Source organism: Bubalus kerabau, chromosome 3, assembly GCF_029407905.1.
Source record: "Bubalus kerabau isolate K-KA32 ecotype Philippines breed swamp buffalo chromosome 3, PCC_UOA_SB_1v2, whole genome shotgun sequence".
NCBI classification, from domain to species: domain Eukaryota; kingdom Metazoa; phylum Chordata; class Mammalia; order Artiodactyla; family Bovidae; genus Bubalus; species Bubalus kerabau.
Window position 1 is genome coordinate 43,555,536 of NC_073626.1, and position 22,026 is coordinate 43,577,561.

General features: G+C 47.1%; 1 protein-coding gene and 2 non-coding genes across 6 annotated transcripts; 2 read left to right on the forward strand and 1 right to left on the reverse strand.

Moving 5' to 3' along the window:
- The first annotated feature begins 3,047 nt into the window (after positions 1 to 3,047).
- Positions 3,048 to 3,120, forward strand: TRNAG-CCC (transfer RNA glycine (anticodon CCC)). Its single transcript has one exon. It is a non-coding gene; the product is annotated as a tRNA-Gly (tRNA).
- An 809-nt stretch (positions 3,121 to 3,929) lies between these two features.
- Positions 3,930 to 4,002, reverse strand: TRNAG-UCC (transfer RNA glycine (anticodon UCC)). Its single transcript has one exon. It is a non-coding gene; the product is annotated as a tRNA-Gly (tRNA).
- A 9,627-nt stretch (positions 4,003 to 13,629) lies between these two features.
- Positions 13,630 to 20,775, forward strand: RPS10 (ribosomal protein S10). Of its 4 annotated transcripts, none has more exons than XM_055571670.1 (6): positions 13,630 to 13,762; positions 14,874 to 15,023; positions 15,178 to 15,349; positions 17,338 to 17,415; positions 19,967 to 20,022; positions 20,685 to 20,775. In XM_055571670.1, the coding sequence occupies exons 2-6, from the start codon at positions 14,874 to 14,876 to the stop codon at positions 20,724 to 20,726; spliced, it is 498 nt and encodes a 165-aa protein (XP_055427645.1). In that variant the 5' UTR covers positions 13,630 to 13,762; the 3' UTR covers positions 20,727 to 20,775. The 4 variants fall into 4 exon arrangements, with proteins under 4 accessions (XP_055427645.1, XP_055427648.1, XP_055427646.1 ...); XM_055571673.1 differs by lacking the exon at positions 13,630 to 13,762 and adding an exon at positions 13,872 to 13,892; XM_055571671.1 differs by lacking the exon at positions 13,630 to 13,762 and adding an exon at positions 14,104 to 14,243.
- Positions 20,776 to 22,026: the final 1,251 nt, after the last annotated feature.

Genomic DNA, 22,026 nt, shown 5'->3' on the forward strand with positions numbered 1-22,026 from the left:
GTTCCTCCTTACAGGCACCTCCCATCGGGGGTGGGGCCTGTCTCCCTCCCCTGAAATCTGGGCGGGTCTTGTGACTTGCTTGGTCCAGCCTTGGGGATGGGAGTGGCCTTTAGGAGACCTAGCAGCTTCTGCTTCCATGCTCTCTGGGAAGCCACCATGATGTTTTGCTGCTGCTGCTGCTGCTTCTAAGTAGCTTCAGTCGTGTCCGACTCTGTGCGACCCCATAGACGGCAGCCCACCAGGCTCCCCTGTCTCTGGGATTCTCCAGGCAAGAACACTGGAGTGGGTTTAAAGAAGCTTAAAGGACTGAATGTGAGCCACCACGTGGGGAAAGAGGCCACGTGAGGGAAATGCCAAGGGGGGTCCTCTGGACCTTCCAGGCTGGCCCTGCCACCAGCTGAGCGAGTGACCCTAGCTGTGGCCCAAAACCAGAGGCAAGGTTAACAACACATTGGGTGATAAGCTATCTCCACGAAGCTTAAAATACAAGGGTGAAGACAACGCAGGGACAGCTGCAAGACTTGCCTCTGTGAGGGCAGAAGCAGAAATAAATCAAGGCGGGCGGGGGCGGGGAGGCTGCATCTGGTGACCTGAGAACAGGAAAACCCCAAAATAAGCAAGAGATATTCCTGGTAAAGCATGGTGGCCAGTTTGGGAAGAGCAGGTGACACTGGGGTATGCCTCAGAGCAAGAGGCTTGGAGGGGTGAGCCATCCAGCTGCTATAAACTCCTGAAAGAGCCCCTCCAAGGCTCCCTGTCCCAGCGAGAAACTGCTGACTGTGGAATGAAATGGAGCTGCAGAAATGAAGGAAAGGGAAGGGCCAGAAAACCTTAGTTGTGCCAGTGATGAATTGACCGCCTCTCAGGTCCCACACGCCAGCTTTCTTTCCTCATACCGAAGGAGCTCACAAGGGACTCTATACATTTACTAGTTCTGGCTGCCAGAAAGCAAGACACAATGATCAACTGTACAGCAATGAGCACCCCAGAACCCAAACTGTGGGTTTGAAATAACATTTCCTATGAAAAGAAGTCAGGGGAAATTTTATTTTAAAAAAAAGAAAGAGGAAAAGGGGAATTCCTTATTGGCCCAGTGGTTAAGACTTCTTCTTGCAGCGCAGGGGATGTGGGTTTGATCCCCGGTCGAGCAGCTAAGCCCACATGGGCTGGAACCCAGCTCTGCCGATAAGAGTACTCATCCAGCATGACCAAAGACCCTGCCTGACATGGGGAAAATCCCAAGTGCCGCAACTAAGACCCAACACAGCCAAAGAAATAAATATTTTTAAAAAAGAAAGAAGAAACTTTTTTAAAGTCAGGGCTTCTTGGAAAAATGCCTGGTTTCAAATCTAGAGCAGGAAGGTTTAAAGGACAAAAGAAGACCGGACCACCTTGAAGTAGCAGCTAGCAGGAAGTGCTTGAAGACTAACAGGATGTCAAAAAGACTCAGAAACCAGTTTGAAGAGACTCCCACTGGCTCATGTGAGCTTTAATTATGATAACAATGGCGAGGGATTCAAATCAATCAAATATGTTTTAATCTATAGGTTCTTGCTGGTGGTGCTCTAGTCGCCAAGTTGTGGCTGTTTGTGAGCCCATGGACTGTAGCCCACCAGGCTCCTCCATCTATGGGAGAATACTGACGTGGGTTTGCCATTACCTTCTCCAGGGGATCTTCACAACCCAGGGATCAAACTGGCATCTCCTGCATTGCAACAGATTCTTTACGGACTGAGCCACCAGGGAAGCCCAGAAGTTCATAATGCTATTAAAAATTAATTTGGTCCTTTTGATAGGAAAGCTATTTATTATCTTAGAAACTGGTAAATAAAAGAAATGAATCAAGCGTTTATCCTGTCTTCCTTATATGACCTATGCCACTGGGTAACCAAATAAAGATGACAGGAAGCATTGCTTTAAAAATGATTTCCACCAATAAATGAAATAATAGAATCACCATTTTGCTACCCTCTGTGAATTAACTGGTACAAGCACTGAGCAGCCACGACTGCTAACATCACCATAAGAGAGGCAGCCAGACATGGTGTGCCTGCTGAGGGAAGCCCGCACCGGTGCCTGGAATGTGGCCTGAGGGATCCAACCAGAGCCCGGTCAGCACTCTGGGCCCAGCTGCCAGTTTGCCAGAAATGCAGGCGACGAAGGAGCAGGTTGAACTGCACTGTGTGTGCAATCAGCAAAATCTAGACCGAGGAGACTCCACCGGTCAAACAGCCCAGATATTCCAACAAATTAAAGAGGGGGCATGGAGAGAATGGTCAACATACCCTAACCGACCCCCCAGTGAGTCGTGCCCTTATATAATCCCTTCCCCCTGAGGGTAGGTATAACCTGCAACTTGCAGGTCATAGAATATGGCCAAGGTGATGGGATGGCAGCCCCATAACCATCTTTTGTTATCTAAAACTCCATCTTAGCAGATGCAAGGGGAGACTCCTCTATTGGTCGTCTTACAAAATATTTGTTTATTTATTTTAAAGATATTTATTTACTTGGCTCTGCTGTGGGTCTTGGTTGCAGCTTGTGGGCTCTTAGTTGTGGCATGCAGGATCTAGTTCCCTGACCTGGGATTGAACCTGGCACCCTGCATTGGGAGCATGGAGTCTTTTAATTGCTGGACCACCAGGGAAAGTCCTTCCCCTATTAGCCTTAAATAAGAAAACAGCCAGGCTGTGAACAACCTTTGGAGAGCGCCACATGACAAGAAATTTGCAGTAGCTTCTAGAGTTTAAAGGCCATCTCCAGCAATGGCCAGGAAATATCTGGGGCCCACAGTTTTGCAGCTGCAAGGAAATGAGTTCTGCCAACAGCCAGAATGAACTTAGAAGTAGATTCTTCCCCAGTCGAGCCTCCAGACAGAAATGCAGCCTGACAACACGTTAGTTGCAGCTGTGAGTGAGGCTCTGCGCGGAGGATCAGCTCAGGGGTGCCCAGGCCTCTGACCTATGGAAGCTCAGAGATAATGCACGTGTGTTTTTGCCCACTGCATTTGTGATAACACATTACACAGCACAGAAAAACTAGACACTTCCCTGGTGGTCCAGTGGCTAGGACTCTGTGCTCCCAACACAGGGGGCCCAGGTCTGATTCCTGGTCAGGGAACTAGGTCCCACATGCCACAGCTGTGAGTTCGAGTGCTGCAGCTAAAGATGCCATGTACCCCAACGAAGACATGGCACAGCCAAATAAATCATTAATAAAAAAATAAGTATCTTTTAAAATGTATTTTTTAAAAAGATGGCAAATTGTATGGTGTATATATTTAACACAACTTAAAGTTTAAATGGGCAAAAGATTTGTAAAGACCTTTCAGAAGAGATACCACACCATCAGGCCACAAACCTTAAATATATACAATGTTTGTTTGTCAATCATACCTCATTAAAGCAAAGGGGAAAGTTTATTTTCTATTTAAAACAATACTTGTTGATGTTTGGCAGAAACCAACACAACTCTGTAAACCAAATAGTCTTCAGTTAAGTTTTTTTAAAAAACGCTAAAAAAAAAACAAAGTAATACTGATAAGTAACTTCTCTTCAGCATCTGCCATGTGCAAAAGGCACAGCTCCAAATGCATCATTTATACAAACTCTTTTAGTCTTCCCCACAACTCCACCATGTTAGTACCATTGTTATTTCCAGCAAAGAGAGGATGAGACCAAGGCAGGGAGAGGCTAAGAGATTCGCCCAAGGCCCCACCGCTACAAAGTGGCAGAGGCCGCACCAGGCGGTGTAGCTCTGGAGTCTGTGCTCTCAGTTGCAGAGGTAAAGAGGCTCTGATGGGCCATGGGGAGGAAAGTGTGGCTGCCCTGCTGGTCCTGATGGACTGTGCTGAGGAAGGAGGTCCAGCAGGAAGAGGATATTGATTTTACTTTTGGGGTTTTTTGGCTGTATGGCGCAGCATGCAGAACTTCCCTGACCAGGGATTGAACCTGTGCCCCCTGCATTGGAAGTGTAGAGTCTTAACCGCTGGACCACCAGGGAAGTCCAGGAAGAGGATACTGAGACAGGCATTTCCAAAGCAAAATGCATCACAAGCTTCATTCGTTCCCTTCAGAAATCTTTACCAAGCCTCTCCTGCATGCCACGCACTGTCCCAGGCTGCTGGGGTGCTGTGAGCACCTCAGGTGGAAATCCCTGCCCTTGTGGAGCTGAGATTCCAAACCTTCCCATGCTTCTGCTTTTCCAGCTGTAAAATGGATACTCAAAGACTGTGAAAAAGAAAACAAGGGAGCAGAAGAAACGCTCAGAGGTTTACAGGTGACAATGGATAAACCAGACCTTGACAGCAGCATGGATCACCTCCACAGGCCACAGGTCCAGCAGGCTGTCAACAGGTGGCATTCCCTGAACCCTGTGTGCTGTTTTTACCTCCACATTGGTCATTATAAAATAATGCAGGAAATATAATCACGGCAGCTTCGGGCAAGTGAGGTCAGAGGAGCTGCCCCAACAATGACAGGCAAAGAGGTGGCAGGCACTGCGGGAGAGGTTTGCCCGGGTGGAGGGGAGGGTTGGGCTCTGCTTAGAGGAGAAATCACACCCTCAGCCTCATGGCAACAGATGTGGGTGACGTGTGTGTGTGTGTCCAGAAATGTGTCAGCAGCCATCTAGTCACAGATCACAAACTCACACATGCCGTGGGAGCTATAAATGAAAACTCGCAGCACAGATGGCTCTTTTGAGGAGGTTTCTGCTGGAGTGGGAGGTGCCATGTACAGGATTAGGGAGCTATTCTAGACGGCGTCTGCTGAGGGCCGTCCTGGTGCCTGGGCCCTGAGAGGATGCCCTCCACCCAGTTTCCAGAGCCGCAGAAATAGAGGCCACCGTGCTTCTCTGGTGGTTCAGATGGTAAAGAATCTTCCTGGAATGCAGGAGACCCAGGTTCGATCCCTGGGTCAGGTAGATCTCCTGGAGAAGGAAATGGCAACACACTCCAAAATTCTTGCCTGGGAAATCCCATGGACAGAGGAGCCTGGTGGGCTACAGTCCATGGGGTCGCAAGAGTTGGACGCTACTGAAGCGATTTAGTATACTAACCACAGAGGGGACTGCTTCCCAGGACTCCCTCTCTCCCCTCTGACCCAGGAGATTTTATTCAAGGCTCTGGAATCTCAAAAGGAAAAAGAACAGCAACTAGAAAATCTCTACAAGCCATGGTTTATTATTTTCCAATCTGGGGGAACTCCAGGAGGCCCCCAGGGGACCTAGACCCTGACTTCCATCTCTTGTAGCAGCCCTCAGGATTTTACAGCTTCCTCAGAGTCGGTGAATCTCAACATTGGTGGCTTTAAAACTGCTGCTGCCCAGGGACCAGGAAACATGTCTAAGAATATTATTCTTAGCAGCTTTATTTATAAACACTGAAAACCACTTTGATGTCCGTCAACTGGTAAATGGATGAACAAGTCGTGTTCAGATGACTGCGATGGGGATTCTCATAGACCTGACAACGGAGAGGGCAAGGATCCAGACACAAATCAAAACGTCGTGTGGTGTCGTCAGTCAGAACCGCCTGCACGTGGGAGTGAGTGTGGGGCGTGGACCAGAAAAGGAGACTTCTGGGGCAGTGGGCGTATTCTCTCTATTAATCTGGATGGCAGTTAACATGGGTTTACACACGTGTAAAAATACATGGAGTTGTAACTTAAGATTTGTACCCTGCACTGTTAAGTATGTGCTGTGTATGTCCTTAGTCGCTCAAGTTGTGTCCGACTCTTTGCAACCCCATGGACTGTAGCCCACCAGGCACCTCTGTCTATGGGGCTTCTCCAGGCAAGAATACTGGAGTGGGTTGCCATGCCCTCCTCCAGAGGATCTTCCCAACCCAGGGATCAAACCCAGGTCTGCTCATTGCAGGTGGATTCTTTCACCATCTGAGCCATGAGGGAAGCCCATTGTGAAGTATACCACACATTAAGAAAAATTAAGAAGCAGAAGACTAATGCCTTCCCCCTCACCCCTCGACTGAGTGTCTGACTTAACAGATCTGGGGTGTGGCCTGGGTAAATAGATTTTTGAAAGCCTCTCAAAGCATTCTAACAGGCTGCTGTGTGTGCTAAGTCGCTTCAGTTGTGTCCGACCTCACAGCCTGTAGCCCACCGGGCTCCTCTGATCATGAGATTCTCTGGGCAAGAATACAGGGGTGGGGTGGGGAGCCAGAGCCCCGCCTCTCACTGCTGTGAATCCAGGGCTCCGGCTTCCTGCCCCCAACCTTGGCACCAGCGGGAAGACCCCAATGCAGAGGGCAGCCTGGGATGGCAGGAAGGCTTTAGGCTCTGCAGAGAGTCCAGTCCCACTGAAATGGAGCAAGACCCTTGTCTTTGTCCTTGTCCTCCCGGGTCTTCTGCTTGCCTTGTCTGTGGAAAAACTTTAACCAAAGAACAAGTTTAATCCGAGAAGTGAGCAAATGCAGGAACAAAGAAAAAGAGTCAAAGGAGACCAAATAATAATAGTTTAGTCATTAAGCATAGTCAAGAACCTTTAATTCCTTCTCCAGGGCTATAGACAATATTCTGAGCCATATCCTGTGAGCTGTCTTATAGATGCTGAAGCCCCCACCAGGTGGAAAAGTTAGCTACATGATGACCAGACTCTAGCCATGACATAAGCTGCCACAGTTCTGGGAACTGGCCTCAAAGAAATGGAAACAAACCGACCCTGGAACTGAAGATTAACTACTTAAAACAATCAAGATGGCCAATTTTAAGATGATGGCCAGAGCTGACTGTTTCTGCAAGTCACTCAGCCTATAAAAGCTATTGTCCACTGATTGCCGGGGGCAGGGGGATGGGGTGGCTAGAGTTGGCCTTTGGACAGGTGCACAATTACCCATCCAAAATAAAGCAAACTTTCCTTTCCACCTACCTGGCCTCTTTAATGGCTTTTAAGTGGCCTTGAGTGGCGAGCAAGCAGGACCCACTTTTGGTTACACCATTACTTCCTACCTCTGTGTCCTGTGACCTTGAACAAAAAACATCTATTTCTCTAAGCCTGTTTTTGGGGGGTTTGTGTGTGTGTGTCTTTAACATGGGGCCAGTGATAGGTCTATATCTCATACACAATACAGCATGCTGCTGCTGCTGCTGCTAAGTCGCTTCAGTCGTGTCCGACTCTGTGCGACCCCAGAGACGGCAGCCCACTAGGCTCCTCTGTCCCTGGGATTCTCCAGGCAAGAACACTGGAGTGGGTTGCCATTTCCTTCTCCAATGCATGACAGTGAAAAGTGAAAGTGAAATCGCTCAGTCGTGCTCGACTCTTACCGACCACATGGACTGCAGCCCACCAGGCTCCTCCATCCATGGGATTTTCCAGGCAAGAGCACTGGAGTGGGTTGCCCTGGCCTTCTCCGCAATACAGCATACTACTACTACTACTAAGTTGCTTCAGTCGTGTCTGACTCAATACAGCATAGGAGGGATAAAAATGGTATTTGTGTTGATAAAGGTAATCTCGGCCTTTCCTGGTAGCTCAGCTGGTAAAGAATTCGCCTGCAATGCAGGAGATCTGGGTTCAATCTCCAGGTTGAGAAGATCCCCTGGAGGAGGGCATGGCAACCCACTCCAGTATTGTTGCCTGGAGAATCCCCATGGACAGAGGAGCCTGGTGGGCTCAGTCCATGGGATTGCAAAGAGTCGGACATGACTGAGTGACTAAGCACACACACACAAAGGCAATCTCTTTAAAATATCCATCTGATCCTGTCCTGACTGCCTGAAACCTTTCTCCAGCTCTTCATTGCACTTGGAAGAAAGTCCTACCTCCTTCTGAGGCCACTGTGGCTGTCCAGATTCACCGTGCTCACCATGTGGCCATGCTGGCTGCCTTGCAGTTCAAGCCCTCCTCTGAAGCAGGGCTTTTCACTGGGTGTTCCTCCAGGCTTTTCTCAACCCAAGATCTGGGTCACCACACCCTGATCCTCTCTTCATAGCACCCAGCAAATGACAGAGGTATTTGTTGCCTGGTGGATGGGAGTATGTCTCTGCCCCCATTTCTGCCCCACCACCTGCCCCAGCTGCTCAGTGCCTTGCTGCTGAATGAAGCTCAGTGAACTCAAGGATCCGCTGTCATCTGAGAAATCTTCTCTAAGTGCCAGAGGGTATTGTTATTCGTCCTCCTTCCTGATTCACTAAACTCTCATCTCCTCTGCTTACCATGAGGGTGCTGTTTATTCCTGAAACGCTATTAAGTACCCCAGTCACATGAGAGACGCTGTGCTAACTGCTGGAGAGGATGCAGAGAGGAGCACGGCATGGCCCCTGCCCTCGAGAAGGCTGCATCCAGGGATGGAGACACCATGGGAACAAGGGCGAGCGGGGCTGCTTTGGGGTCCCTCCACATCCTCTCTAGGCGATCTCAGAACCTCACAGGGTCTTAGATGGTTCCCTGACCTGATCTAACCCAGCTCTCTCTCACAGGACAAATTCTGAGCTCTTTATCTAAAATAATCCTGGATTTTTTTCATCAATGTGTCTCACAGGCACAAATGCAACAAAATCTAAAACTGAATCCATCTCTCATAAACAACTCAGTGAGATTCCAGATAAAAAGAAGCATAGCTTATGGAGGAAATGATGCTGAGAGACCAGCTAACCCTTTGGAGGGAAATTTTTTATATCAGAAGACATGCCAAGAAGATAAAAGATATGGATGGTGGTGCTCAGTCAGGTCTGACTCTGACCCCACGGACTATAGCCCACGCTCCTCTGTCCATGGGATTTCCCAGGCAAGAATACTGAAGTGGGCTGCCATTTCCTTCTCCAGGGGATCTTCCTGACCCAGAGATCGAACCCAAGTCTCCTACATTGGCAAACTGTTCACCTCAGACTGACACTTGAACCCAGACAAAACCCACAGTCTTCCAACAGAGATCACAACACCTGGTTTTAGGACCTAATGAAACTCAGATTCTTGATATCTCATCTCAGCAAGAATTCAGTGAGAGCCAAAGTGACAGGTAAAAAGTGGATTTATTTAGAGAGAAACACACTGCACAGAGTGTGGGCCATCTCAGAGGGTGAGTGTGGCCTCAAAATGTGATGTGGCTAGCTTTTATGGGCTGGGTAATTTCATAGACTAATGAGTAGGAAGTTTATTCCAACTGTTTTGGGGAAGAGGCAGAGATTTCCAGAAAGTGGGTCACTGCCCACCTTTTGATCTTTGATGGTCAGCCTTGGACAGAAGAGCTGGGTGGGTTACAGTCCAAGAGCTGGACACAACTTAGCGACTAAACCACAACCTTAGAACTGTAATGGAGCCTCTGGGTGTCATTTAGCTTGCTGATATGTTACAATATGTGCCTTGGTAGTTCAGAGAGTAAAGAATCTGCCTGCAATGCTGGAGACCTGGGTTCAATCCCTGAGTCAGGAAGATCTCCTGGAGAAGGAAATGGCAACCCACTTCAGTATTCTTGCCTAGAGAATTCCATGGACAGAGGAGCCTGGTGGGCTGCAGTCCATGGGATCATTAAGAGTCAGACACGACTGAGCGATAACACTTTAACTATGTTACAATGAGCATATACTGAGGATCAAGGTTTAGTTGAAGTTGACTTGTCTGCCATCTTGGAAAGGGCAATGCCAAAAATTGTTCAAACTACCATACAACTGTGCTCATTTCACCTGCTAGCAAGGTAATGCTCAAAATTCTTCAAGCTAGCCATCAACAGTACGTGAACTTCTAGATGTAACAAGAACTTCTAGATGTAAAAGCTGGATTTAGAAAAGGCTGAGGAATCGAAGTTGAACTTGCCAACATCCATTGGATCATAGAAAAAGCAAGAGAATTCCAGAAAAAATCTACTGCTTCATTGACTATGCTAAAGCCTTTGATTGTGTTGGTCACAACAAACTTTGGAAAATTCTTCAATAGATGGAAATACCAGACCACCTTACCTGTCTCCTGAGAAATCTCTATGAAGGTCAAGAAGCAACAGTTACAACCAGACTTGGAATAACAGACTGGTTCAAAATTGGGAAAAGAATACATCAAGGCTGTATATTGTCACCCTGCTTATTTAACTTATATACAGAGTACATCATAGGAAATGCCAGGCTGGAGGACTCACAAGCTGGAATCAAGATTGCCAGGAGAAATATCAATTACCTCAGATATGCAGATGTCACCACCCTAATAGCAGAAAGTGAAGAGGAACTAAAGAGCCTCTTGATGAAGGTGAAAGAGGAAAGTGAAAAAGTTGGCTTAAAACTCAACATTCCAAAAATGAAGACCATGGCATCCAGTCCCTTCACTTCATGACAAATAGATGGGGGAAAATGGAAACAGTGCCAGACTTTATTTTCCTGGGCTCCAAAATCACTGCAGATATTGACTGCAGCCATGAAATTAACAGACACTCACTCCTTGGAAAAAAAACAATCACCAACCTAGACAGTGTATTAAAAAGCAAAGACATCACTTTGCAGACAAAGGTCCATCTAGTCAAAGCTATGGTTTTTCCAGTAGTCGTGTATGGATGTGAGAGCTGGATCATAAAGAAGGCTGAGAGCCAAAGAATTGATGCTTTCTAACTGTGGTGATGGAGAAGACGCTAGAGAATCCCTTGGACAGCAAGATCAAACCAGTCAATCCTAAATGAAATCAGTCCTGAATATTCACTGGAAGGACTGATGCTGAAGCTGAAGCTCCAATACTTTGGCCACCTGATGTGAAGTGCTGACTCATTGGAAAAGACTGATTCTGAGAAAGATTGAGGACAGGAGGAGAAGTGGTGACCGAGGGTGGATGGCATCACTGACTCAATAGACATGAGTTTGAGCAAACTCTGGGAAATGGTGAAGGACAGGGAAGCCTGGCATGCTGCAGTCCATGAGGTCACAAAGAGCTGGACATGACTTGGACTTCCCTGGTGGCTCAGATGGTAAAGCGGCTGCCTACAATGCAGGAGACCCAGGTTTGATCCCTGGGTCGGGAAGATCCCCTGGAGAAGGAAATGGCACCCCACTCCAGTATTCTTGCCTGGAAAATCCCATGGACGGAGGATCCTGTTAGGCTACAGTCCATGGGATTGCAAAGAATAGGACACAACTGAGTGACTTCACTTCTTCTTCACTCACTTCACTTAGCAACTGAACAAAAGCAAAGACTTTTAAATGAACTGGGAGTCACTGGAGGATTTTAAGCTGAGGAGTGATCTGGTCTGATACAGTAGCAGGATCACTCTAGCTCTGGTAAGGGAAGAGACCTGTGAGGCTGTATTTCAGTAAAATACATTCATTCCAGTGCTGCTGCTGGGGAGTGAGCCATCACCCCTGTCTCTTCCTGCTGGCTAGTTACAAGATCTTCTTATCTCTGACGTTCTGCATCTTCATTATGACATGTTTAGGCATGGATCTGTTTTTATTTATCCAAGTTGGAATTTAAAGAGAGCAGTACACCTGAAGTGTGCTGTCTTCCAAGAATTCTGGAGGATTAAGATAGGGTCTCATTCCCATGTTTTCTGTCATTTCCTTATGTGATTTCACATAGACATATATTAGACTTTCCCTCTTGATCCTTCCCACCTCAAATCCTTTATTCCAGTTATTCCATCACCTTTATTTTTTACCATATTTTTTATTTTATTAAAAAAATTGTATTGGGAATTCCTTGGCGGTTCAGGTGGTCAAGATTCTACTGCAGGGGGCACTGGTTTGATCCCTGGTCAAGGAACTAAGAGTCCTCATGCCCTGCTCCATGACTCCCCAAATTTTATTGAAATATAGTTGATTTACAATATCGTGTCAGTTTCAAGGGCACAGGAGTGATTCAGTTATATATTCTTTTTCAGATTCTTTTCCTTTATAGGTTATTACATAATACTGAGTAGAGTCTCCTGTGCCATATCCAGTAGGTCCTTGCTGTTTACCTGTTTTATACATAGTAGTGTGTATATGTTAACTCCAGCCTCCTAATTTATCCCTGCCTGCCTTCACTCGTCCTGTCTCTTTTCATCTCTGGACTACATGGTGAATGCTTTTTGTTTTTGTTCTTGTTTTACTTCTGTCTTCTATCTCATGAGTTTTCTATTCAAGTGTATCAAATCTGTTGTTTATTTTTTAAAATTAACTTTCAAATCTCAATCATTTTAGTTTTTATTGCTAGGAATTCTATGGTATTCTTTTCCAAATCTGCTTGACCAGTCCTTAGATTATGTTGTTCTTTGTCCAAATGTTCAAGGTATTGAAAAAAAAAAATCTGTATACATGTTTGAATCTTATTTTTTTTTTATTGTGATAAAATATACATAACATTGGAAAAGGAAATGACAACCCACTCCAGTATTCTTGCCTGGGAAATCCCATGGGCAGAGGAGCCTGGTGGGCTACAGTCCATGGGGTTGAAAGCATTGGACACAACTTAGCAACTAAACCAACACCACCAAGATACATAATATAAAATTTACCATGTTAACCATTTTAAGTATACAATTCAGTAGTGTTAAGTAATTCACATTGTTGTTCAACTGATCTCCAGAATTCTTTTCATCTTGCAAATTTATTTTTAAACTGTGAAAGGACAGAAACACTTGAAGAAACTATAGGTGAATATTTATATGATGTTGAAATATGGAATGACTTTTTAGGCATTGCACCAGAGCCTGAAACCGTAACAATTTGAATAGAAAAGAAAAGTGTGAAACTTCTTTAAAATACCATGAAAACTGAGACAAACTAAAAAAACTGGGAGAAAGTCTTGAAAAATATGTGAGAAAGGGTTAATTGCTTTAATACATAGAGAATAATGTCAAGTCAGTAAGAAAATGTTAATAACTGCTGACCAGAATGTAACTGATAATGCCTTCCAGAAGTCAATGTGGCATGTGTCAAAAACCTAAAAATGTGCACCAACATTGTAACTCAACAATTACACTGCCAAGGCTTTGTCCTAAAGAGACTGACAAGTGTGCAGATAAGTGTGTGGCATCATTAGTTATAACATTGAAGGATTAATATATATACATATATATATCCAATCACAGAGTGTTGATTAAATCATCCATTAGTGGACTACCACATAGTCATTAAAGTTGTAGGTATTAATTACCTTGAAGAGAGATTCATGATATAGCTGTAAAAGAAAAAACAAACAAACAGGTTTCCAAATATCATACGTACAACATCCGTATCACAACATACGTACAAATCATCCCAGTTTTGTCAAAAAATACATTTCCTATGACCCACGTTTGATCCCTGGGTCCGGAAAATGCCCTGGAGAAGGGAACGACGACCCGCTCCAGTGTTCTTGCCTGGAGAATCCCATGGACAGAGGAGCCTGGCAGGCTTCAGTCCACGGGGTCGCAAATAGCCGGACTCGACTGAGCTGGGCAACTAACACTTTTCTTTCACTTCATACCAAAACGTTAATAGCGACTCACTGGTTGATGGAATTTTATTCTTTCATTATTGGTATTGCCGTCACTGTTCTTTTGTAGGCAGGGTATTTCCTTTTCCCTGCTCAAAGAACATATATTCCTTACATAATAATAAGTTAAATTAACCGGCGGGAAACGGAGAAAAAAAAGGCGTAGCGTGTTTCTAAAGGACCCGACCAGGTATGAAAGTGATCATTTCTTGATGAAGCACGCCGGCTCCCGGGCCGCCAGTCTCTCAGGCACCGCCGAGGCCGCCTCAGGCAGCTCGCGGGTCCTGACAAGGGGCGGGGCCCGGCAGCCCGGAAGAGGCCTCGCGCCGCGCATGCCCCTTCCTTTCCAGCGCCGGCCCGGGACACAGCAACCGTCGCGGTGAGTCTCTCCGGCGTCGCGGTGCCATCGGCCCCCATCCGGGCTCTGTCTCCGCCGCCGCCGTCGTGCCTCGCCGGGTTAAGGGTGGCGGGGGCCCTCTCCCGCTCCCCGCACGTCCATTTCCGAGCAGGCAGGGCCCAGAAGCGCATTTCTTGGGGGGCAGTAGTGGGGCCCTGGCAGGCGAAGATTGGTGTCCGGATGGAGGAGGGGAAGATGAAACCCTAGCTTGGCGGGGACCGTCCGGGCGAGAGTGGGGAGACTGCGTCCCTTCCGCACGCTTTTTTCTTTTTTTCGGGGTAGAACCCTCCGAACTGCCTCCCTGCTCGGCCACGGAGCTCTGGTTTAGGAGTAGAGGGGTGTGAGGTCTGAGGCTGTGAGGGCCTCAGTCTTTTGCTTTGGGGTCAGAGACCCGTCACGGATCGACAGGCTTCTGGCCCCTTCTCGCTCGCCAGAAGGCACCGCCGCGCGCGTTCAGCATTAGGTACAGTTGCTGATGCGCCCCAAACACTCCGAGGGTGTAGGGTCTGAGGGGCTTCCCTGACAGCCCAGTTGGTAAAGAATCCGCCTGCAATGCAGGAGTCCCCGGTTCGATTCTTGGGTCGGGAAGATCCGCTGGAGAAGGGATAGGTTACCCATTCCAGTATTTTTGGGCTTCCCTGGTGGCTCAGCTGGCAAAAAGATTCTGCCTGCAATGCGGGAGACCACTCCAGTATTTGGCCTGGAGAATTCCATGGTCTCTCAAAGAGTCGAACAGGACTGAGTGACTTTCACTATAAGGGTCTGACCCCTGCCCCGTTTATACTTGCGTTGTGAGAGTGAAAATCAGGGGCGGGAATGTCCCCCTAGCCCCACCCTCGTTTTATCTTTAAAGTCCGGACAACTTCTCCATGAATCCTGCTTTTGAGTGTGGAGGAGGGAACTAGTGGCTGTTGGGCTTAAGTTTGCAGGGGTTTAAATTCCTGTTTCCTGCATGTTTTTCGGTATGTTTGAGACTTCTACCCGTTGGATAGTGACTCTTGTGTGTGGGTTCAGTCTTCCGGGGTGATGAACTGGGTTATGGCTCTGGCCACAGTGCTCAGAAGTATTCTTGCTGATTTCTTCCTTCTTGCAGATGTTGATGCCCAAGAAGAACCGGATTGCCATTTATGAACTCCTTTTTAAGGAGGGGGTGATGGTGGCCAAGAAGGATGTCCACATGCCCAAGCACCCGGAGCTAGCAGACAAGAATGTGCCCAATCTTCACGTCATGAAAGCCATGCAGGTAGCTGGGGTGCGGGTGGAGGGGGGCTTTTCCACTGGTGTTCAAGGCAAGGTCAGGACTCCCAGCGCTGCTTGTTACCTTAGCTTCCCCTTTGCACTGCCTTCCTAGCTTCAAGCCTCTAGTTCTGTCTTAACAGTGGTTTTCTGTCTTACAGTCTCTCAAGTCACGAGGCTACGTAAAGGAACAGTTTGCCTGGAGACATTTCTACTGGTACCTCACCAACGAGGGCATCCAGTATCTCCGTGATTACCTCCACCTGCCCCCTGAGATCGTGCCCGCCACCCTGCGCCGCAGCCGTCCTGAGACTGGCCGGCCAAGGCCCAAAGGTATAGTGCTCACGTAATGTCTGCAAGGGCATCCTCTGAAGATCTTTCTGGGGGGAGAGGTGAAATGGTGGGGTTTTGTGTGGGCGAGGAGGTGGTCTTATTAATACATCACCATTGGAATCAACTTTTTTATTTTAAACAAAAATACAGGAGAACAAAGTCATACTTGTTTAAGTTTAAATCCTTAAAGATGATCTTAGCAGCAAGACTGCTTTGAAATTTGGCATGAATCATGCCACTGTTTTCCATAAGCGCAGGTTGTCTTTTCCCAGATAACTCTGGTCTTGTTAGTTTTTCCTCCAGGAGTTAGTGTCGTTCTTTGCTTTGTACACATAAGCACATCTCTTGCCTGGATAGAATTCAATTTCATCTTGAGCATATACACCTTCAGTTTTCAGGCGAGCTGTGTGCTCCCTCTGGTTTTGTGGATGGCTGCTTATAACCAGCAAAAATGGCCTTGGACCACAGACTTGTAGATGTATTTGTCATCTTAGAAGTCCCTGTTTGCAGCAGGCCCCACTTGTTTGCTCTTGAAGTTTAGCTGCATGAGCTCCATAGGATCCAGTATGGGTGAAAGGGTGGAATCAGCTTTTGGGGTACTCTGGCATGCAAGATCTAAGTCAAGTTCTAGAACCTCGAATGGAATTGAACACAGGTCTTCAGGCCATCCTAAGAGGTGGTATTAAACACAGGCCAGATACATGTGGTAGGGTGTTGAGAGTTCAAGTAGACCAAGATGTTTATCCCGCAAAGCTGTTTACCACACGTGAAAGAAATGAAAAGAGTTTCTTGGCAATGGGAGGAAAATAATCAAAAGCCAAATAGGACAGAACAGATGTAGACAGAGAGAGTGTGTTTGTATATATACATATATATCTGTATATACACACACACATGTATAAATAGCACTGTGAAAGGATCCTGTTTGCAGGGAGTTACCTTCTGACTTGAGATCATTGCTGGCTCACAATTGGCATTTGTTAAGTTTATGGTTTCCTTATTTTCTTAAAAAAAAAAAAAAAAAAAAAACGACCTTGCACCAGAGGAGCCGTTTATGAGTTTGAGTAATGAAATGCAGAGATTACTAAAAACATGATCATCAGACTGCCTCGGTTCCCTGGAAAGACGTCATGGAGCTCAGGAATTTGTATTCTTTATGAAAACTCATGAGGGTATTCTACTGGTTAGGTAGGATTACATATGTTTAGAGCAAAGATTCTTCATTGCACCTTGGAATCACTCTTTTATTTAAAGAATCATATGAACGCTATAGATAATTTTGTGGAGTAACAAGGTAGAGAGAATGCTAGATTGACCTCCCAGTGTTAGAATGTTAACGTAGCTTTTTAAACCTGCCTTAATACCTCACTGGTAGGTTTCACAGCCTAGTGAGGTATAAGGCAAAGCCTGAGTGGAATTAAACGATTCTTGGTGGCTTCTCTTTATATACTTAACATTGGAGGTGAGGCTTGCCGCTTATGGTGACTCCTTTCCTGTTAGCACTAGAAGTTTTCTATTTCAGAGATGGGTCAGGTTCAAAATTTTGGCTATTCAAACGTTTGTAGAATGACTGGGTTTCTTGATTTGCCAGATATTTGGGGAATCTATGTTGAGAAATAGAAGGAAGCAGACCTTTTGCAGGTGTGGTGGTGTAGTTGCCAAGTCGTGTCCAACTCTTGCAGCCCCAGTGGACTGTAGCCTGCCAGGCGCCTCTGTCCATGGGATTCTCCAGGCAAGCATACTGGAGTGGGTTGCCATGTATAACATTTTAATAGGATGTGCATTTTCCTAGGTCTTTGAGGGGATAGAATGTCAGTGATGGCAAGTATCTAGCTGACAGTTATGGGTGTAGGAGTTCCTGTCCCATTAATGCATCATAGCCAAGTTTTTGCAAAGCGAAAGTGGAGAGCAGTTTTGAATTTTCTTGGCCTGAAAGGAGCAGAGTTCCTGTGTTTCCCTATGTTCATACTGTGGTTTAATCTGTGCAGGTCTGGAGGGAGAGCGACCTGCAAGACTCACGCGAGGGGAAGCCGACAGAGACACCTACAGACGAAGCGCCGTGCCCCGTGAGTATCGGCGTGTGGATCTGGTGTTGGGGTGGAGTCGCAGGATTCTCCCCTGCCTGGGGCTCGGCCCTTGAAGATGCCAAGGTGACCAGTGAAGATCCTTGGGTCCATCTCAGATCATTCCATCTGGAGTCCATTGTGCGTCTTGCCTTCTGCAGGGGTGGGGGTTAGGAGCTGGGGACACAAAACACTTTAAAGACCTTTAACTGGAACAAAACTGAAAACTTTCAGGAGAGCAACATGCTCTTCTTTGTTTTGTGTTCCTGGGTGGTAAGTTACTTGAGGGCAGGGCCCACTCCCATCATGTTTGTTTCTTTTTATTGCCAAAATAATGCAAAATCTTGTTTTTAAATAGCAGGTATTCACATTGATGGGAACCACGGTTGTCTGTTCATACAACAGATACATTGAGTGCTTATGGTTTATGCCAGACACGATTCTAGGAGCTAGGGATAGTAGTGTACATAAAAAGACGAGATGCTCTTCTCTCTTGAACTTGCATTTTGGTATTAGGAGATGAATAAGTAAAAATAAGTGTATAATCATGTTCACGGTGGGTGCCACAGGGAAAAATTAAAGCAGGAGAGTATGTATTGAAATTTCCAGTAGGATTTGCAGGGAAAGTCCTGTCAAAGTGAAATAGAAGCAAACATCTGGAGGTAGAGAGTCTACTGGGGGAAGGCGTCTGGCTTGTCTAAACAAGATGGCAGGAGTGTTGGATGAGGATGTCTTGTAGTTGTGGGCCATCGTAGGACTTGAGGTTTTACTCTGTAATAAGATGGGGAGGGATTGGGGGCAGGAGGAGAAGGGGATGACAGAGGATGAGATGGCCGGATGGCATCACCGACTCAATGGACGTAAGTTTGAGTGAACTCCGGGAGTTGGTGATGGACAGGGAGGCCTGGCGTGCTGCGGTTCATGGGGTCGCAGAGTCGGACATGACTGAGCAACTGAACTGAAGAGGGGGAGCCATTCATCTTGTTTTTTTAAAGAGACTATCCTTGTTGCAGAAGTAGTAATTTGTGATATAAAAGCAAGGTATAAAAGGGAATTTATACTTTTACTACTCCTGCCTGGTGGCTCAGGTGGTAAAGAATCTGCCTGGAATGCAGGAGACCTGGGGAAGATCCCCCAGAGAAGGAAATGGCAACCCAGTCCAGTATTCGGGCCTGGAGAATCCCAGGGACAGAGGAGCCTGGCAGGCTACATGCAGTCCACGGGGTCACAAAGAGTCAGACAACGACTGAACGACTTCCACTTCACTGTTGTCTCCTACTTGTGGTGCCTGAGTCTTCAGATGTGAAATACTGATAGACGTGAGCACTTGAACTAAATACTCCTAAGAAAGGATTCCTCCAGCAGGCGGGCTCTTGGTTCAGAGAAAGTTCGTGGTTGCTCTTTTTAGAAGTCATGGTACACTGGAAATGGGTCAGAGGCTGTGACCGTTGGTCCTGAAGTTGTGGGTGGGGAAGTGAGCATTTCAGGGAGAGATGGGCATGATCAGGTATGAAGATGGGAAGATACAGTGGCTCGCTGGTTGGGGGGTTGCTGCAGAGTAGGCAGCAGCCCGTAGTGGGTGTGGCCTGACTTGGGCCAGAGGTAGGGTGGATTTGGGTAGGAATTACTGATTTAGCCCTGCCACTGCTACCACCCTGCCCCTCAAACGTGAATTGTAAATTTTCATAGAAAGTTTAGTGTATGTTAAATTTTTTTTTAATTCCAGTATATTTTTTTAAATGTTACCTTAATTTTTAAAAAGGTACTTACTTACGGCTGTGCTGGGTCTTCATTGCCGGGCGGGCCGCCCTCTGGCTGCGGCTGCCCTAGCTGTGGTGCGTGGCTCCTCGTGGGCGCAGTCTCGCGAGCACAGGCTCAGCAGCTGCGGCTCATGCGCTGCGTTCTTCCGAGGCATGTGGGGTCTTCCCGGATGAGGGGTTGAACCCAGGTGTCCTGCATTGGCAGGTGGATTCTCTACCACTGAGCCACCAGGGAAGCCCTAAACTGTTACTTTAATATGTACATTAGTGAGATACTTTGCATTCTCTCGAGTCTTGAAGTCTCGTATTTTGCACACGTCTCAGTTGGGACTGGTGGCTGCTGTATAGGGCAGGGCGGTCCTGGATCTTTCCTCTTGTTTGCCACTTTTCCTTGGTGATAATAGAGTTGCTTTTTGTTTCTGTGAACCCTTTACCTCTTAGTTTTCCCTTCTCTGAGCTCCCTCTGTGAACTGGGTGCTGGTCTGAAGCGTGGAAGTAACTCAGTGATAGGAAGTGCCATATAGAAAGGGCATATAGTCCCGACTTTGTGGTCAAGGCAGCCTTCCTGGAGGAGGCAGTAGTTTGGCTGTGAGTTTAGAAAGCTGTCTTACTCAGGAGAAGGCGGGAGCAAAGGTGGCTCAGAAGATGTTTCCCCCCTGCAGGGTGTAATTTGCTCGTACTTCATTCTTTGTTGACATGATTTTTTTGCAAGATGGGCTTGGGTCACTTGTCTGTCCTTGTTCTATAGTAGATCAGACCATTTGATGCATCGAAATCTGTGTTTCTCATTTCAGCTGGTGCCGACAAGAAAGCCGAGGCCGGGGCTGGGTCAGCAACTGAATTCCAGTTTGTAAGTGTCCCCCTTTTGCTCTCAACCCTTTGGATCTGCTTCTTCAGTGATGTCCTAACCACACATTCCAAACAGGTTTTTACGTTCAGGCACAGCCTGCAGTCTTCTGTAAAGAAAGAAATTACTGAAAATCTCACAAATCAACACTCCATGAGGCACAGTGGTATTTTATAGTTCAGAAATGGTCAGCGTTACCCCCCGGGTTAGTTTCGTGAACTAAGCTGAGAACTGGACACTGGAGATTGAGCAGGCTCTAGACCCCAGTTCCCCATCTATAACATAGAGCTGGTGGTCATACCTATTTCAAGCTAATTGTGAGAGTAATTAATCCAAGTATAGTGTTCAGCCCCGGCATGGTGTATCACTGTCAGGACAGCTGCTGCCCCTGAGCAGCTCTTGACGGGACATGCTTGTTCTCTAGGTCTCCTTTGTGGAAAAGCGTATATGGTGACACAGGATCATGTCCTGTTGCTAGGTGCTTCCATTTGTGTATGGGCACGCTCCAGAGTGGGTGTCCTTACTCCCAGTTTAAAAAGGTGACCCCAGAGTCTATAAGAGGCAGGGCTGGATCCCCTGAGCCCTTATATTTGGGAGCCTCTCCAGTGATGATGAGGCCTGGTGCCTAGCACACCACTGATGCTGATATGTACTTTCTCTTGCAGAGAGGCGGATTTGGTCGTGGACGTGGTCAGCCACCTCAGTAAAGTTGAAAGGGATTGTTTTGTGTTGAATAAACCTGTAAACAGAAAAAAATGATCTTGTGTGCCCTGTTTGCATTTTCTAGCCTAAACAGGAATGGTTCAGGTTTAAGGGTTAGAGTGTAAGTGGGGAAGGACCAGATTGGTTTTGGGAATTGTCGTTTTCCAGGGTGCCATCACTCACTGCTGTGCGAGCTGTAGTGCTTGGCTCTGACCCGGGCCCTCCCTGTCCCAGCACTTGCTCCTGTAGAGCCCTGTGCAGTGGTCACCATTCTGGGAGGTTGTGGGAGCTGACCAGACGGACAGCGCTGGCTCGGCTCTGTCTGGTGGGAAGGCTGCTGTTCAGTTGCTGCTGGAATTACTAACCTTCAAAGCTCGCGGTTTATAAGAAACAGAAAAACCCACGAAAACATCCCAAAGGTACTGCCCAGCCATCTGAAGGCCCCTTACCCCACCCTGGCATTTTTTATCTCTGCATAATCAGAAAAATAATTGACAGCTGGAGTTCTTGCTGTCCCAGGGCTCCGGCAAAACAGGAAATGCACTGTTTTCCTGAAGTTTGTTGGTGGTGACCCAGGATGACATGCGTGAATGGTGTTTATTCTTGGTGAGGCCAGATGTCACCTTTTCCCGTTTTGACCACACTGCCTGGCGTGCAGGAAATTCATTCCCCCACCAGGGAATGAACCCGGGCTCAGGGCAATGAAAGTGCAGAGTCCTCTAACCAGAGTGTCATCTTGTAAGTACCCAGAGAGGATTGATGGGACAATTGCTGTGGTCCTGCACTACAAACGCCATCTGCCTGGCACAGTGCCAGGGGCAGGTCTTGAGAGCCCAGGGGCATGGGCTTGCAGGCAGGTTTGTTAGGTAAGATGCCAACTTCACTTTGCAGGTCAAGTAAGGGCTGCTGATGGTTATAATCGGCACTTCCTGCACAGGGGTCAGCTTTTGAGGAGCAGCTCTGGGTCAGCCAGCAGGCCCACCAAGGTAAGGAAAGCCAGCAAGACTAGCTGGAAGTGGCTTTTAAGGGGTATGGGAATGTGGGGATCATTGGTGGGGTTCTGCAGCTTTATATGGAGAGGGAGAGAGAGCCAGGTGAGACTGGTAGCAGTTTCCTGAGCTGCGTCAGTGGTTTTGCGCTGGCAACCACAAAGCCATATCGGTTCACCTATTGGCTGAAGCTCCAATACTTTGGCCCCCTGATGCCAAGAACTGACTCACTGGAAAAGGCCCTGATGCTGGGAAAGACTGAAGGCAGGAGGAGAAGGGGACAACAGGATGAGATGGTTGGATGGCATCACCGACC